The following is a 16,668-nucleotide window of genomic DNA, read 5'->3' as shown; positions in this document are numbered from 1 at the left end:
ATTTATATCTAAATGTACAAGAAATTTGCTAACCACTTCAGAAATAAAAAGTCCAACAATTTTACAATACTCACTGTATCCACACTGTATTACATTAAAAGTGGTATGTCTGACTAGTGCCATTTGTCACGTTTCTCACTTATTAAGCACTGGACTGTCCAGCCAACAGCCATTATGAGCTGTGCGGTACTGACTGTGGCCACACCTGTTCCAGTCACATTGATGAAACCTGTGAGCAGTTCTGCTCTGAGGGATGTTTCTGTGATGAAGGCTTCATCAAGAGTGGGACCAGGTGTGTCCCAGTGGAAAGCTGTGGCTGCCAGTATGATGGATTCTACTATGATGTAAGACATATTAAAGTCAATAGTAAATACTCTTTGAAGTAATTCCCTTCAAATCAGCAGAATCAGCAGACTTGCCCTTCTTACATTTAGAAAGCTTCGTGAAGTGTTTTGGACTGTGACAAAGCTTAAAATTCAGAAATATATATTAAAGAAACAACAGAGTCTATTATAGCTCAGTAATAATGTGGTAATATTGAGGTAACAAGGTAGAAACAGGAAGATAAAAACAAGATATATAGCAAATAATTGCCACTTCATTTCCAGAGTAATAACCAAGTGATCTAGTGAGTACTATTACATTTAAATCTATGTAATAACAGACCATAAATTATAAGTGATAATATGGATACAAATGTATGTACATGAGCTTAAAAAACCCAATTAGTAATAGTATAGTCACATTTACTAACAATTAAACACATTTTTATATATACTAACCTCATAATAATAGGGTAACAAGATACTAATATGATTTTAAGTTTTAATGTTTTGGGATACCATTACCATATTGCCATAATGCTGGAATGAATCCTGCCTCATTCACCAACATTCTTTTTTGTTTGACAACAGTATCACCGTAAATATTATGTTTAAATCTGATATCTTACCTGGAATCAATGTTGGTTTCTGTTCAATAACCAAGAAACAAGGCTACAAAATGCAAACTGACATTACCTGGAAACATGTGGTAGTTTAGGTCTAATAACCAGGAATCAGGGCTGCAACATGGAAAAAATGTTAGTTCCATGTTAATAACCGAATAAAATCCAAACCAAATGAAAAATTTCAGGAAGCATGATGAATACCTGGAAATGTGGTAGTTTCTATGAAATAGCAAATAATAGGGGTTGCAAAATGCAAAACTACAGTTTATAGTTTCATATAACTGAAATCTTAGGATCACAAAAAAAGGTCTTCATTTGCTATCATATATTCAGCATAGCTATTATGACTGTTTTATATTACACCACTAAAAAGAAAATAATTAATATGTAGCTATACAAGCAGAATGATGCTCTAACTCTTTAAACTGCAGAATTTTGGGGGGGAAAAAATCTGTCCCTAAATAAATGAATGCATTAAAACAATCAGTTGAAGATTATACAGCTACATCAGAACAGAACAATTTCTTGAAATTGTGGCATTTAGCATCTGTCCTTTCTGTGGGAGAAAGATCAACAGATATGAGTAGTTGCTCTGTCACAATATTTAGTACATTAATAGTTGCAGTTTGCAGTGATCTAGCAATTACTGCACTAAATCACCTACAATTAATGAAAACAAAATCCTTCAAAATGGTATTTTAAGAACTGTATTTGTTGTATCAATTTGGCTATGATTTGGTGTGGTGTGGTTCACAGGCTGGCGAGTCCTTCTGGACAGATGGTTGCTCCCAGAGATGTGAATGTCACGCTCCAAATGACCTGCGATGTTCTGCCTCGTCGTGCACTCCTGAACAGCAGTGCTCCATCAGAGACGGCCAGCTGGGCTGTTACAATGCTACCACCTGCACAGTATCTTTCAAAGGTATCGTGTACATTTTCCCTGCTATGCAGATGATCTCCAGCTCTGTCAATGAAACCATGAGACTAAACTGTAGGAATGTCTTAAAGACATAAAGACATGGATGATCTTTAATTTTCTGCTTCAAATTCAGATAAAGATAAGATTATTGTACTCAGCTATAAAACTCTTACAAACATGATGTCTAACCAGATGCACACTCGGACTGGGATTACCGTGGCCTCCAGTAACACTAAGAGAAATGTTTGCATTGTTTTTGACCAGGTTGTGTCCTTCAGTGCTCATATTAAACAAATAATTAGAATGGCTTTCTTGCATTTTAATTAGAAAAATCCTATTTGAGAGTGACGCCAAAAAATTAGTTCATGCATTCATTACTTAACCCTTTAAAGCCGGTCGGAGCGGGCACGCTCTGTGTTGCATAACTATCTTTAAATCCTGGTAGCATTGCAACCACATAAGCTAGCACAATAATTTTTTTTGCATATGAAACCGGAGGAGTTGTACTTACATCTTATGCCACCAGCTTGTCCTAAGTCACAGTTTCCTTCCACATATAGCTTTGCAAAAACTGCATAAAAAGCACTTGCAGCAACAAAAACATAATATTCCAGAAACACGCTTTGCTGATTCGATCAGCTGTTTGTAACACTTCCTACATCCATCAGCGTGAACTATCGCATGTCCGCCATGTCCTGCCCAAAACCGGAAGTGATGTCATTTTCCGGAAATGTAGTTTTTTACCATCAGGGCCTTATGAGCCTATACTGGTGTTTTTAAAAGTTATGTTTGACTCTATGACTTTCTGTGTCGTTTCTGGGATGCTTAGGACTCATATTGCACTGCTGGAAATAGTTTATTTTGATGCATATGCTGTTTTTTTTGCAAATTTGCACTATAATATTTATTTTCGTTTTTCCTGCAGTATATAAAAATTGGTGTATTTCAAAAATAAAACTATAAAGACACTCAAAATAAATTTCCTGTGGTGGGAAACTATTTTGTGCAACTTTTTTGTATTTAAAGTTTTGAGGGATAAGCCTCTTAAATTTCTCTAACTAGAAATATATGTTAAAAAAACAAAAACGATTTATTTTTTGTAGTTTATTGCACTTTTTTGCAATTTATGTAATTACTATGCACTTAATGCAGACATATTATTAAAATTTGGGCTATAATGGTTGTATTGATGTATATCAAATTGAAATGCTCCCAAAAATGGCACTACAGCATGTAAAAATATAAAGTAAGCTCTGGCAGACTTGGTTCTATGGTAGGTCTTAAAGGGTTAAAGTCTGGCCTACTGTGATTCGTTATTATCCAACACGTTCTCACTCTCAAAGTGTAACATTTTATGCTAGGTGACAAATTGTCAACATATTATGTTTTTGGACACCCAACACGTTCCTAAATGACGAGATCGGAAAAATGAGGGAATATGAGAACCGTTTGGTCTCAATCTACAAATGTTTGCTCTTTTTCTCAACATCGCTTGGGAAAACACTATTTCATGCCATTAAAGTACTGGTTAAGATTAGGAATAACGTTATGGTTAGGGTTAGGAATAAGGTTAGGTTTAGGGCTGGAATACAGGGCTGGAACCTCTATTACCGCAGGACCGTCATTCCACTTGATTTCATCCATAACCCGGCGCGTACCATAAGAACGCGGAAGGTCACCTTTCGCGTTCCTCAGGAACGCCATGGGACGTGACAAAACGTCGGGATGTTACGCCTCGGGAGTGAGAACGGTCTGTATTATCAGATTTTCCCAAAAACTCACTGAAAAGCATTGAGTTGATCCAAAATGCTGCAGTACGGACAGGGACTAAAAAGAAAGAACATATTTCTCCTATCCTAGCTTCCCTTCTTTTGCTCCCTGTTAAAGCCAGATTCAAATGTAAAATTATTTTCCTCATATAGGTCTTGAACAATCAGGCCTCATCTTATCTTAATGAAATCATAGTGCCGTATCCTCCCAACAGAGCACATCTCAGACTGCTGTTAGGCATTGTTGGATTGTTGCAGTGGTCTCTCTGTTATTTGAGGGTCTTTAGTTTACAATATAAAGTGCCTTGAGGCAATTCCTGCTGTTATTTGACAGTACATGAAAAAAATGTAAGGTTTGAAAGTTTTTTCCTAAAGCTTTATGAATGTAAATGTCTGGACATTTAACACAAGGCATAAGGGACATTTCCTTTTATTCTTTTTAAGGTGAATTAGTGCAGCTGGGTGCTTCATTCTGGAGTGACAGGACCTGTGCACAGAAGTGCACATGTACCTCAACAGGCTTGCAGTGCCGCAATGAGCCGTGCTCCTTTTCACAGATCTGCAAGCCAGCTTCCTTCCAGTTCTCCTGTCAGACAGTGCCAAGAGGAACCTGCACCATAAGCGGTGATCCCCATTACTACACCTTTGATGACACAGTGTTTCACTTTCAAGGCACTTGCACGTATGTTCTCTCTGAGCAATGTAATAGTGGACGGCCCTACTACAGAGTAGAAGGCAAAAATGAGCACAGAGACAGTACTCAAGTCTCTTGGACACGACTGGTGAAAGTGCATGTCTACAATGACACAATTGAGCTTGTCAAAGGACGCCATGGTCAGGCTAAGGTTGGTCATTTTGATTCTGGATAAATTCTACACTTTATGACCAGATATACTTTTCTCACTTGATATATTTGCTGGTTTTTTTACAGGTTAACGGGAACTTTGCATTCACTCCATTCTCCCTTAGCAATGGCACCGTGCAGGTTTATGAGTCAGGTTTTTCTGTGTTTGTCAGCACTGACTTTGGTTTAGTGGTGTCTTATGACACAATTCATCATGTTCAGATCAGCTTGCCCTACACTTACCAGAATGGTACATGCGGTCTTTGTGGAAACTTCAATGGCATTCGTAGAGATGACTTTCAAACTCGTGACGGTGAGGTTGTGAGCTCTGATGTGGTTTTTGCTAACAGCTGGCAAGCATCTGGGGATGATGAGCCTGGCTGTGGGCCACAGTGCGGAGGTCTGGACTGTGCTGTTTGCACTGTAGAAGAGACAGCATTGTACAGCAACACTGACCACTGTGGTATCCTCAGCAGTAGTTCTGGACCTTTCACGGCTTGCCATCAGCAACTTCCTCCACAGTCCTTTGTGGACAGTTGTGTGTATGATCTGTGTGTAGGAGGAGGGTACCGACCTATTCTCTGTCAAGCCCTAAGTGTGTATGCAAGTCAGTGTCAACAAAGTGGTATTCGGCTACCAAGTTGGAGGACACCTGGCTTTTGTGGTATGTTAATCACTTTTTTTTTTTTTTTGCATTATTTCAAAATATTATTGTATTAAAATTCCACCGATGTAAATATCGATGTTGTTCTCTTATGCCTAGAAATCCCATGTCCAGCCAACAGCCACTTTGAGTCTGAAGGCACAGGATGTCCACCTACCTGTGTTAATCCCAACTCTACCCATAACTGCCCTCTACCTCCCCAGGAAAGCTGCATCTGTGATTCAGGCTACATCCTCAGTGGTGGGGTCTGCGTCCCTCATGCTGAGTGTGGCTGCAGCTTTGAGGGCCGTTACTACCGCTCTGGACAAACTGTAATACTAGACGGAGACTGTGGGAGACGTTGTAGCTGCAGTTATGGCTCCATGACTTGCCACTCTCATGGTTGTGGCCCACTTGAATCATGCAGGGTGGAGGATGGAGAAAGAGGATGCAGACCAAATAGCTATGAAACATGCTGGATCAGAGGCCCAGGGTCATATCAGACATTTGATGGACTGACATACCAATATCCTGGGGCGTGTCGATTGACACTTGCCAAAGTTATGGGACTGTCCAGTCACCCACACTTCATGGTGACAGCAGAAAAAGTGCCAAGAGGCCAGCATGGTTTTGCACGAATTCTGCATTTTGAAGCAGAGGGGATACACGTATCTATTGAGATGGCAAGGAACAGTAAAGTGAAGGTAAGTGAATGGAACACTTACTTAAAATTATGTTCTTCCTTTAATATTTATTTATGTGTACACGGACACAATACTGTTTAAGTCTTGTTAACTGCAAAAAACTGGATGATCCTGCAGGTTAACGGTCAGCTGATCAGGCTACCTTTCAGCACTACATCCAACCGAATCCAGATCTTCCACAGCAGCATTTACAGTGTCATCATTCGCACCTCCTTTGGTGTAACTGTGCAGACAGTCTGGCCTCACTTTGTCCGTGTCACTGCTCCTGGTGTCTACAATGGTTCACTGGGTGGACTCTGTGGTAATTACAATGGTCATCCACATGATGACTTCAATACACCCAACGGTGTCCTGATCAACAGTTCTCAGGACTTTGGAGACAGTTGGCGAGATGGCTCTCTGGCTGCTCACTGCGTGGAAAGCATGAACCAAAATTCTACAACTAATTACAATTCTACTGAGTACTGTGGCATTCTCAGCTCACCAGATGGGCCATTTGTACCCTGTTGGTCTGTGGTTGACCCGAGCCAGCAGGTGGATGTATGTGTGGAGATCATGGGGGGCTCTAACAATCCAGCATCAACTCTGTGTGGTGTCCTACGAGATTATGCACTAATGTGTCAACAGAAGGGTGTTGCCTTAGGACAATGGAGAAATGCAACTGGCTGTGGTAAGCATTCAACTGTTTTTGAATTAATTCTAGCCATGATCTCCAAATGTTTAAAAATGCTTTTTTATGTTAACCTGTTTGTTTTTCTCCAGCACTAACCTGCCCATCAAACAGCCATTATGAACTCTGTGGAACCTCTTGTCCTTCTGCTTGCCCCAGCCTTTCTTTCCCCTTCACCTGTGATACTGTGTGCCAGGAGGGCTGTCAGTGTAACAGTGGTTTTATCCTCAATGGTGACCAGTGCGTTCCACCAACATCTTGTGGATGCTATCATCAAGGACGCTATCACCAAGGTGGTGAGCAGTTCTGGGATGGTGAAGAATGTCAGAGCTTGTGTACCTGTAACGGCACTACAGGGAACGTCCACTGTACTCCCAACTCCTGTGGGCCCCAGGAGTCCTGCCGTGTGGTGGAGGGCGAGTTTGGCTGCCATCCCAACCTTCATGGCACCTGCTCTGCCTCTGGAGACCCTCACTACATCACCTTTGATCGTAAGGCCTATGACTTCCAAGGAACCTGCCGCTATGTTCTGGTGACCCTCTGTAATGCCACTGATGAGCTCAATCAGTTTTCCGTGGAAGCTAAGAATGAGGCATTGAATGGGCTTCCACTTTCAATAGTAGCTGAAGTTTTTGTGAATGTCTGGGGCTACGACGTGCATATGTCAAGGGACAGAAGAGGTTTGGTACAAGTAAGTAGTTAGTGATAGTTCTCATTCGATGATTGTTATGAACAATTTCAGGTGTATGAAGTAAATGGCAGCTACATATATTTTAGGGATATTTTTACTGCTGTGAATGAAAAAAATAACAATTAAAAAGTAGAAAAACTACCCACTGATTTTCTTTGCATATCTCTTCTAGGTGAATGGAGTAACTAGAAATTTACCTATTGTCTTGAATGAAGGTAATGTGTCTATCTATGCAACAGGATCTCGTATACTTGTCAGCACTAATTTTGGCTTGAGTGTTACCTATAATGGATATAGTGCAGTGTTTATCTCCGTACCACCAAATTACAGGTACAATTCCCACCCATCAAAGCTGAAGTAATTTTTGTTTGACATGCTTTAAAAAACAGGATAATCCCAGCTATATAAATAATTTATTTACTAATAATTTATCCTTATGAAACTAACACAAGGACTATTGCTAACTGTTGTCATCAACAGAGAAAAAATATGTGGACTTTGTGGAAATTTCAATGGAAATCCAAATGATGACTTTCACACACCATCTGGAACGATAGTCACATCTCCAGATGAGTTTGGGAGAGCCTGGAAGGTGCCAGGCAACTACACGTGCAATGATGGCTGTGGCTCCTCCTGTCCACAGTGTGCCAATGAACAGCCTGCTAGAGATCAGTGTGAGGTGATACAGGCAGCTGATGGGCCCTTCAGTTTCTGCCACGAAGAGGTGGACCCGGCGCCATATTTCAACGACTGCGTGTTTGATGTATGTTTGTCAGGAAATCAAGGCCACGATCTCTTGTGCAGTGCCATTGAATCATATGTCAGTGCCTGTCAGTCTGCTAATGTTCGAATCTATCCTTGGAGAGAGAACACCACCTGCAGTGAGTCAACATGTCATTATATTTTATTTATATCTAAATGTACAAGAAATTTGCTAACCACTTCAGAAATAAAAAGTCCAACAATTTTACAATACTCACTGTATCCACACTGTATTACATTAAAAGTGGTATGTCTGACTAGTGCCATTTGTCACGTTTCTCACTTATTAAGCACTGGACTGTCCAGCCAACAGCCATTATGAGCTGTGCGGTACTGACTGTGGCCACACCTGTTCCAGTCACATTGATGAAACCTGTGAGCAGTTCTGCTCTGAGGGATGTTTCTGTGATGAAGGCTTCATCAAGAGTGGGACCAGGTGTGTCCCAGTGGAAAGCTGTGGCTGCCAGTATGACGGATTCTACTATGATGTAAGACATATTAAAGTCAATAGTAAATACTCTTTGAAGTAATTCCCTTCAAATCAGCAGAATCAGCAGACTTGCCCTTCTTACATTTAGAAAGCTTCGTGAAGTGTTTTGGACTGTGACAAAGCTTAAAATTCAGAAATATATATTAAAGAAACAACAGAGTCTATTATAGCTCAGTAATAATGTGGTAATATTGAGGTAACAAGGTAGAAACAGGAAGATAAAAACAAGATATATAGCAAATAATTGCCACTTCATTTCCAGAGTAATAACCAAGTGATCTAGTGAGTACTATTACATTTAAATCTATGTAATAACAGACCATAAATTATAAGTGATAATATGGATACAAATGTATGTACATGAGCTTAAAAAACCCAATTAGTAATAGTATAGTCACATTTACTAACAATTAAACACATTTTTATATATACTAACCTCATAATAATAGGGTAACAAGATACTAATATGATTTTAAGTTTTAATGTTTTGGGATACCATTACCATATTGCCATAATGCTGGAATGAATCCTGCCTCATTCACCAACATTCTTTTTTGTTTGACAACAGTATCACCGTAAATATTATGTTTAAATCTGATATCTTACCTGGAATCAATGTTGGTTTCTGTTCAATAACCAAGAAACAAGGCTACAAAATGCAAACTGACATTACCTGGAAACATGTGGTAGTTTAGGTCTAATAACCAGGAATCAGGGCTGCAACATGGAAAAAATGTTAGTTCCATGTTAATAACCGAATAAAATCCAAACCAAATGAAAAATTTCAGGAAGCATGATGAATACCTGGAAATGTGGTAGTTTCTATGAAATAGCAAATAATAGGGGTTGCAAAATGCAAAACTACAGTTTATAGTTTCATATAACTGAAATCTTAGGATCACAAAAAAAGGTCTTCATTTGCTATCATATATTCAGCATAGCTATTATGACTGTTTTATATTACACCACTAAAAAGAAAATAATTAATATGTAGCTATACAAGCAGAATGATGCTCTAACTCTTTAAACTGCAGAATTTTGGGGGGGAAAAAATCTGTCCCTAAATAAATGAATGCATTAAAACAATCAGTTGAAGATTATACAGCTACATCAGAACAGAACAATTTCTTGAAATTGTGGCATTTAGCATCTGTCCTTTCTGTGGGAGAAAGATCAACAGATATGAGTAGTTGCTCTGTCACAATATTTAGTACATTAATAGTTGCAGTTTGCAGTGATCTAGCAATTACTGCACTAAATCACCTACAATTAATGAAAACAAAATCCTTCAAAATGGTATTTTAAGAACTGTATTTGTTGTATCAATTTGGCTATGATTTGGTGTGGTGTGGTTCACAGGCTGGCGAGTCCTTCTGGACAGATGGTTGCTCCCAGAGATGTGAATGTCACGCTCCAAATGACCTGCGATGTTCTGCCTCGTCGTGCACTCCTGAACAGCAGTGCTCCATCAGAGATGGCCAGCTGGGCTGTTACAATGCTACCACCTGCACAGTATCTTTCAAAGGTATCGTGTACATTTTCCCTGCTATGCAGATGATCTCCAGCTCTGTCAATGAAACCATGAGACTAAACTGTAGGAATGTCTTAAAGACATAAAGACATGGATGATCTTTAATTTTCTGCTTCAAATTCAGATAAAGATAAGATTATTGTACTCAGCTATAAAACTCTTACAAACATGATGTCTAACCAGATGCACACTCGGACTGGGATTACCGTGGCCTCCAGTAACACTAAGAGAAATGTTTGCATTGTTTTTGACCAGGTTGTGTCCTTCAGTGCTCATATTAAACAAATAATTAGAATGGCTTTCTTGCATTTTAATTAGAAAAATCCTATTTGAGAGTGACGCCAAAAAATTAGTTCATGCATTCATTACTTAACCCTTTAAAGCCGGTCGGAGCGGGCACGCTCTGTGTTGCATAACTATCTTTAAATCCTGGTAGCATTGCAACCACATAAGCTAGCACAATAATTTTTTTTGCATATGAAACCGGAGGAGTTGTACTTACATCTTATGCCACCAGCTTGTCCTAAGTCACAGTTTCCTTCCACATATAGCTTTGCAAAAACTGCATAAAAAGCACTTGCAGCAACAAAAACATAATATTCCAGAAACACGCTTTGCTGATTCGATCAGCTGTTTGTAACACTTCCTACATCCATCAGCGTGAACTATCGCATGTCCGCCATGTCCTGCCCAAAACCGGAAGTGATGTCATTTTCCGGAAATGTAGTTTTTTACCATCAGGGCCTTATGAGCCTATACTGGTGTTTTTAAAAGTTATGTTTGACTCTATGACTTTCTGTGTCGTTTCTGGGATGCTTAGGACTCATATTGCACTGCTGGAAATAGTTTATTTTGATGCATATGCTGTTTTTTTTGCAAATTTGCACTATAATATTTATTTTCGTTTTTCCTGCAGTATATAAAAATTGGTGTATTTCAAAAATAAAACTATAAAGACACTCAAAATAAATTTCCTGTGGTGGGAAACTATTTTGTGCAACTTTTTTGTATTTAAAGTTTTGAGGGATAAGCCTCTTAAATTTCTCTAACTAGAAATATATGTTAAAAAAACAAAAACGATTTATTTTTTGTAGTTTATTGCACTTTTTTGCAATTTATGTAATTACTATGCACTTAATGCAGACATATTATTAAAATTTGGGCTATAATGGTTGTATTGATGTATATCAAATTGAAATGCTCCCAAAAATGGCACTACAGCATGTAAAAATATAAAGTAAGCTCTGGCAGACTTGGTTCTATGGTAGGTCTTAAAGGGTTAAAGTCTGGCCTACTGTGATTCGTTATTATCCAACACGTTCTCACTCTCAAAGTGTAACATTTTATGCTAGGTGACAAATTGTCAACATATTATGTTTTTGGACACCCAACACGTTCCTAAATGACGAGATCGGAAAAATGAGGGAATATGAGAACCGTTTGGTCTCAATCTACAAATGTTTGCTCTTTTTCTCAACATCGCTTGGGAAAACACTATTTCATGCCATTAAAGTACTGGTTAAGATTAGGAATAACGTTATGGTTAGGGTTAGGAATAAGGTTAGGTTTAGGGCTGGAATACAGGGCTGGAACCTCTATTACCGCAGGACCGTCATTCCACTTGATTTCATCCATAACCCGGCGCGTACCATAAGAACGCGGAAGGTCACCTTTCGCGTTCCTCAGGAACGCCATGGGACGTGACAAAACGTCGGGATGTTACGCCTCGGGAGTGAGAACGGTCTGTATTATCAGATTTTCCCAAAAACTCACTGAAAAGCATTGAGTTGATCCAAAATGCTGCAGTACGGACAGGGACTAAAAAGAAAGAACATATTTCTCCTATCCTAGCTTCCCTTCTTTTGCTCCCTGTTAAAGCCAGATTCAAATGTAAAATTATTTTCCTCATATAGGTCTTGAACAATCAGGCCTCATCTTATCTTAATGAAATCATAGTGCCGTATCCTCCCAACAGAGCACATCTCAGACTGCTGTTAGGCATTGTTGGATTGTTGCAGTGGTCTCTCTGTTATTTGAGGGTCTTTAGTTTACAATATAAAGTGCCTTGAGGCAATTCCTGCTGTTATTTGACAGTACATGAAAAAAATGTAAGGTTTGAAAGTTTTTTCCTAAAGCTTTATGAATGTAAATGTCTGGACATTTAACACAAGGCATAAGGGACATTTCCTTTTATTCTTTTTAAGGTGAATTAGTGCAGCTGGGTGCTTCATTCTGGAGTGACAGGACCTGTGCACAGAAGTGCACATGTACCTCAACAGGCTTGCAGTGCCGCAATGAGCCGTGCTCCTTTTCACAGATCTGCAAGCCAGCTTCCTTCCAGTTCTCCTGTCAGACAGTGCCAAGAGGAACCTGCACCATAAGCGGTGATCCCCATTACTACACCTTTGATGACACAGTGTTTCACTTTCAAGGCACTTGCACGTATGTTCTCTCTGAGCAATGTAATAGTGGACGGCCCTACTACAGAGTAGAAGGCAAAAATGAGCACAGAGACAGTACTCAAGTCTCTTGGACACGACTGGTGAAAGTGCATGTCTACAATGACACAATTGAGCTTGTCAAAGGACGCCATGGTCAGGCTAAGGTTGGTCATTTTGATTCTGGATAAATTCTACACTTTATGACCAGATATACTTTTCTCACTTGATATATTTGCTGGTTTTTTTACAGGTTAACGGGAACTTTGCATTCACTCCATTCTCCCTTAGCAATGGCACCGTGCAGGTTTATGAGTCAGGTTTTTCTGTGTTTGTCAGCACTGACTTTGGTTTAGTGGTGTCTTATGACACAATTCATCATGTTCAGATCAGCTTGCCCTACACTTACCAGAATGGTACATGCGGTCTTTGTGGAAACTTCAATGGCATTCGTAGAGATGACTTTCAAACTCGTGACGGTGAGGTTGTGAGCTCTGATGTGGTTTTTGCTAACAGCTGGCAAGCATCTGGGGATGATGAGCCTGGCTGTGGGCCACAGTGCGGAGGTCTGGACTGTGCTGTTTGCACTGTAGAAGAGACAGCATTGTACAGCAACACTGACCACTGTGGTATCCTCAGCAGTAGTTCTGGACCTTTCACGGCTTGCCATCAGCAACTTCCTCCACAGTCCTTTGTGGACAGTTGTGTGTATGATCTGTGTGTAGGAGGAGGGTACCGACCTATTCTCTGTCAAGCCCTAAGTGTGTATGCAAGTCAGTGTCAACAAAGTGGTATTCGGCTACCAAGTTGGAGGACACCTGGCTTTTGTGGTATGTTAATCACTTTTTTTTTTTTTTGCATTATTTCAAAATATTATTGTATTAAAATTCCACCGATGTAAATATCGATGTTGTTCTCTTATGCCTAGAAATCCCATGTCCAGCCAACAGCCACTTTGAGTCTGAAGGCACAGGATGTCCACCTACCTGTGTTAATCCCAACTCTACCCATAACTGCCCTCTACCTCCCCAGGAAAGCTGCATCTGTGATTCAGGCTACATCCTCAGTGGTGGGGTCTGCGTCCCTCATGCTGAGTGTGGCTGCAGCTTTGAGGGCCGTTACTACCGCTCTGGACAAACTGTAATACTAGACGGAGACTGTGGGAGACGTTGTAGCTGCAGTTATGGCTCCATGACTTGCCACTCTCATGGTTGTGGCCCACTTGAATCATGCAGGGTGGAGGATGGAGAAAGAGGATGCAGACCAAATAGCTATGAAACATGCTGGATCAGAGGCCCAGGGTCATATCAGACATTTGATGGACTGACATACCAATATCCTGGGGCGTGTCGATTGACACTTGCCAAAGTTATGGGACTGTCCAGTCACCCACACTTCATGGTGACAGCAGAAAAAGTGCCAAGAGGCCAGCATGGTTTTGCACGAATTCTGCATTTTGAAGCAGAGGGGATACACGTATCTATTGAGATGGCAAGGAACAGTAAAGTGAAGGTAAGTGAATGGAACACTTACTTAAAATTATGTTCTTCCTTTAATATTTATTTATGTGTACACGGACACAATACTGTTTAAGTCTTGTTAACTGCAAAAAACTGGATGATCCTGCAGGTTAACGGTCAGCTGATCAGGCTACCTTTCAGCACTACATCCAACCGAATCCAGATCTTCCACAGCAGCATTTACAGTGTCATCATTCGCACCTCCTTTGGTGTAACTGTGCAGACAGTCTGGCCTCACTTTGTCCGTGTCACTGCTCCTGGTGTCTACAATGGTTCACTGGGTGGACTCTGTGGTAATTACAATGGTCATCCACATGATGACTTCAATACACCCAACGGTGTCCTGATTAATAGTTCTCAGGACTTTGGAGACAGTTGGCGAGATGGCTCTCTGGCTGCTCACTGCGTGGAAAGCATGAACCAAAATTCTACAACTAATTACAATTCTACTGAGTACTGTGGCATTCTCAGCTCACCAGATGGGCCATTTGTACCCTGTTGGTCTGTGGTTGACCCGAGCCAGCAGGTGGATGTATGTGTGGAGATCATGGGGGGCTCTAACAATCCAGCATCAACTCTGTGTGGTGTCCTACGAGATTATGCACTAATGTGTCAACAGAAGGGTGTTGCCTTAGGACAATGGAGAAATGCAACTGGCTGTGGTAAGCATTCAACTGTTTTTGAATTAATTCTAGCCATGATCTCCAAATGTTTAAAAATGCTTTTTTATGTTAACCTGTTTGTTTTTCTCCAGCACTAACCTGCCCATCAAACAGCCATTATGAACTCTGTGGAACCTCTTGTCCTTCTGCTTGCCCCAGCCTTTCTTTCCCCTTCACCTGTGATACTGTGTGCCAGGAGGGCTGTCAGTGTAACAGTGGTTTTATCCTCAATGGTGACCAGTGCGTTCCACCAACATCTTGTGGATGCTATCATCAAGGACGCTATCACCAAGGTGGTGAGCAGTTCTGGGATGGTGAAGAATGTCAGAGCTTGTGTACCTGTAACGGCACTACAGGGAACGTCCACTGTACTCCCAACTCCTGTGGGCCCCAGGAGTCCTGCCGTGTGGTGGAGGGCGAGTTTGGCTGCCATCCCAACCTTCATGGCACCTGCTCTGCCTCTGGAGACCCTCACTACATCACCTTTGATCGTAAGGCCTATGACTTCCAAGGAACCTGCCGCTATGTTCTGGTGACCCTCTGTAATGCCACTGATGAGCTCAATCAGTTTTCCGTGGAAGCTAAGAATGAGGCATTGAATGGGCTTCCACTTTCAATAGTAGCTGAAGTTTTTGTGAATGTCTGGGGCTACGACGTGCATATGTCAAGGGACAGAAGAGGTTTGGTACAAGTAAGTAGTTAGTGATAGTTCTCATTCGATGATTGTTATGAACAATTTCAGGTGTATGAAGTAAATGGCAGCTACATATATTTTAGGGATATTTTTACTGCTGTGAATGAAAAAAATAACAATTAAAAAGTAGAAAAACTACCCACTGATTTTCTTTGCATATCTCTTCTAGGTGAATGGAGTAACTAGAAATTTACCTATTGTCTTGAATGAAGGTAATGTGTCTATCTATGCAACAGGATCTCGTATACTTGTCAGCACTAATTTTGGCTTGAGTGTTACCTATAATGGATATAGTGCAGTGTTTATCTCCGTACCACCAAATTACAGGTACAATTCCCACCCATCAAAGCTGAAGTAATTTTTGTTTGACATGCTTTAAAAAACAGGATAATCCCAGCTATATAAATAATTTATTTACTAATAATTTATCCTTATGAAACTAACACAAGGACTATTGCTAACTGTTGTCATCAACAGAGAAAAAATATGTGGACTTTGTGGAAATTTCAATGGAAATCCAAATGATGACTTTCACACACCATCTGGAACGATAGTCACATCTCCAGATGAGTTTGGGAGAGCCTGGAAGGTGCCAGGCAACTACACGTGCAATGATGGCTGTGGCTCCTCCTGTCCACAGTGTGCCAATGAACAGCCTGCTAGAGATCAGTGTGAGGTGATACAGGCAGCTGATGGGCCCTTCAGTTTCTGCCACGAGGAGGTGGACCCGGCGCCATATTTCAACGACTGCGTGTTTGATGTATGTTTGTCAGGAAATCAAGGCCACGATCTCTTGTGCAGTGCCATTGAATCATATGTCAGTGCCTGTCAGTCTGCTAATGTTCGAATCTATCCTTGGAGAGAGAACACCACCTGCAGTGAGTCAACATGTCATTATATTTTATTTATATCTAAATGTACAAGAAATTTGCTAACCACTTCAGAAATAAAAAGTCCAACAATTTTACAATACTCACTGTATCCACACTGTATTACATTAAAAGTGGTATGTCTGACTAGTGCCATTTGTCACGTTTCTCACTTATTAAGCACTGGACTGTCCAGCCAACAGCCATTATGAGCTGTGCGGTACTGACTGTGGCCACACCTGTTCCAGTCACATTGATGAAACCTGTGAGCAGTTCTGCTCTGAGGGATGTTTCTGTGATGAAGGCTTCATCAAGAGTGGGACCAGGTGTGTCCCAGTGGAAAGCTGTGGCTGCCAGTATGATGGATTCTACTATGATGTAAGACATATTAAAGTCAATAGTAAATACTCTTTGAAGTAATTCCCTTCAAATCAGCAGAATCAGCAGACTTGCCCTTCTTACATTTAGAAAGCTTCGTGAAGTGTTTTGGACTGTGACAAAGCTTAAAATTCA

The 16,668-nt window shown here is 40.6% G+C and overlaps 3 protein-coding genes across 3 annotated transcripts in view; all 3 read left to right on the top strand.

The window, feature by feature from the left end:
- LOC309713168 (IgGFc-binding protein-like) overlaps window positions 1-7,273 on the top strand; it is a gene marked incomplete at its 5' end in the record, with an annotated part of 57,791 nt that extends 50,518 nt beyond the window's left edge. Inside the window, 7 exons of the mRNA XM_082544569.1 lie at window positions 148-344; window positions 1,706-1,871; window positions 4,082-4,482; window positions 4,569-5,145; window positions 5,245-5,828; window positions 5,946-6,498; window positions 6,591-7,273. Of these exons, the coding sequence (XP_082400695.1) occupies window positions 148-344; window positions 1,706-1,871; window positions 4,082-4,482; window positions 4,569-5,145; window positions 5,245-5,828; window positions 5,946-6,498; window positions 6,591-7,201 (3,089 nt within the window). The 3' untranslated portion in view covers window positions 7,202-7,273. The remainder of the gene's footprint in view (window positions 1-147; window positions 345-1,705; window positions 1,872-4,081; window positions 4,483-4,568; window positions 5,146-5,244; window positions 5,829-5,945; window positions 6,499-6,590) is intronic.
- A 352-nt stretch (window positions 7,274-7,625) lies between these two features.
- On the top strand, window positions 7,626-10,058 carry LOC309713167 (alpha-tectorin-like; the record flags this gene model as incomplete). The annotated part of the gene is made up of 3 exons (XM_082544568.1): window positions 7,626-8,070; window positions 8,243-8,439; window positions 9,801-10,058. The coding sequence occupies 3 exons, from the start codon at window positions 7,626-7,628 to the stop codon at window positions 10,056-10,058; spliced, it is 900 nt and encodes a 299-aa protein (XP_082400694.1).
- Window positions 10,059-11,688: 1,630 nt separating this feature from the next.
- The window catches only part of LOC309713166 (IgGFc-binding protein-like), a gene marked incomplete at both ends in the record, with an annotated part of 35,987 nt that continues 31,007 nt past the window's right edge, over window positions 11,689-16,668 (top strand). Inside the window, 8 exons of the mRNA XM_082544567.1 lie at window positions 11,689-11,713; window positions 12,177-12,577; window positions 12,664-13,240; window positions 13,339-13,922; window positions 14,040-14,592; window positions 14,685-15,283; window positions 15,927-16,164; window positions 16,337-16,533. Of these exons, the coding sequence (XP_082400693.1) occupies window positions 11,689-11,713; window positions 12,177-12,577; window positions 12,664-13,240; window positions 13,339-13,922; window positions 14,040-14,592; window positions 14,685-15,283; window positions 15,927-16,164; window positions 16,337-16,533 (3,174 nt within the window). The remainder of the gene's footprint in view (window positions 11,714-12,176; window positions 12,578-12,663; window positions 13,241-13,338; window positions 13,923-14,039; window positions 14,593-14,684; window positions 15,284-15,926; window positions 16,165-16,336; window positions 16,534-16,668) is intronic.

The sequence above is a fragment of the Aulonocara stuartgranti genome (genome assembly GCF_965226115.1).
Source record: "Aulonocara stuartgranti genome assembly, chromosome: 8".
Classification (NCBI taxonomy): Eukaryota; Metazoa; Chordata; class Actinopteri; order Cichliformes; family Cichlidae; genus Aulonocara; species Aulonocara stuartgranti.
This window is presented reverse-complemented; position numbering and strand designations above follow the sequence as displayed.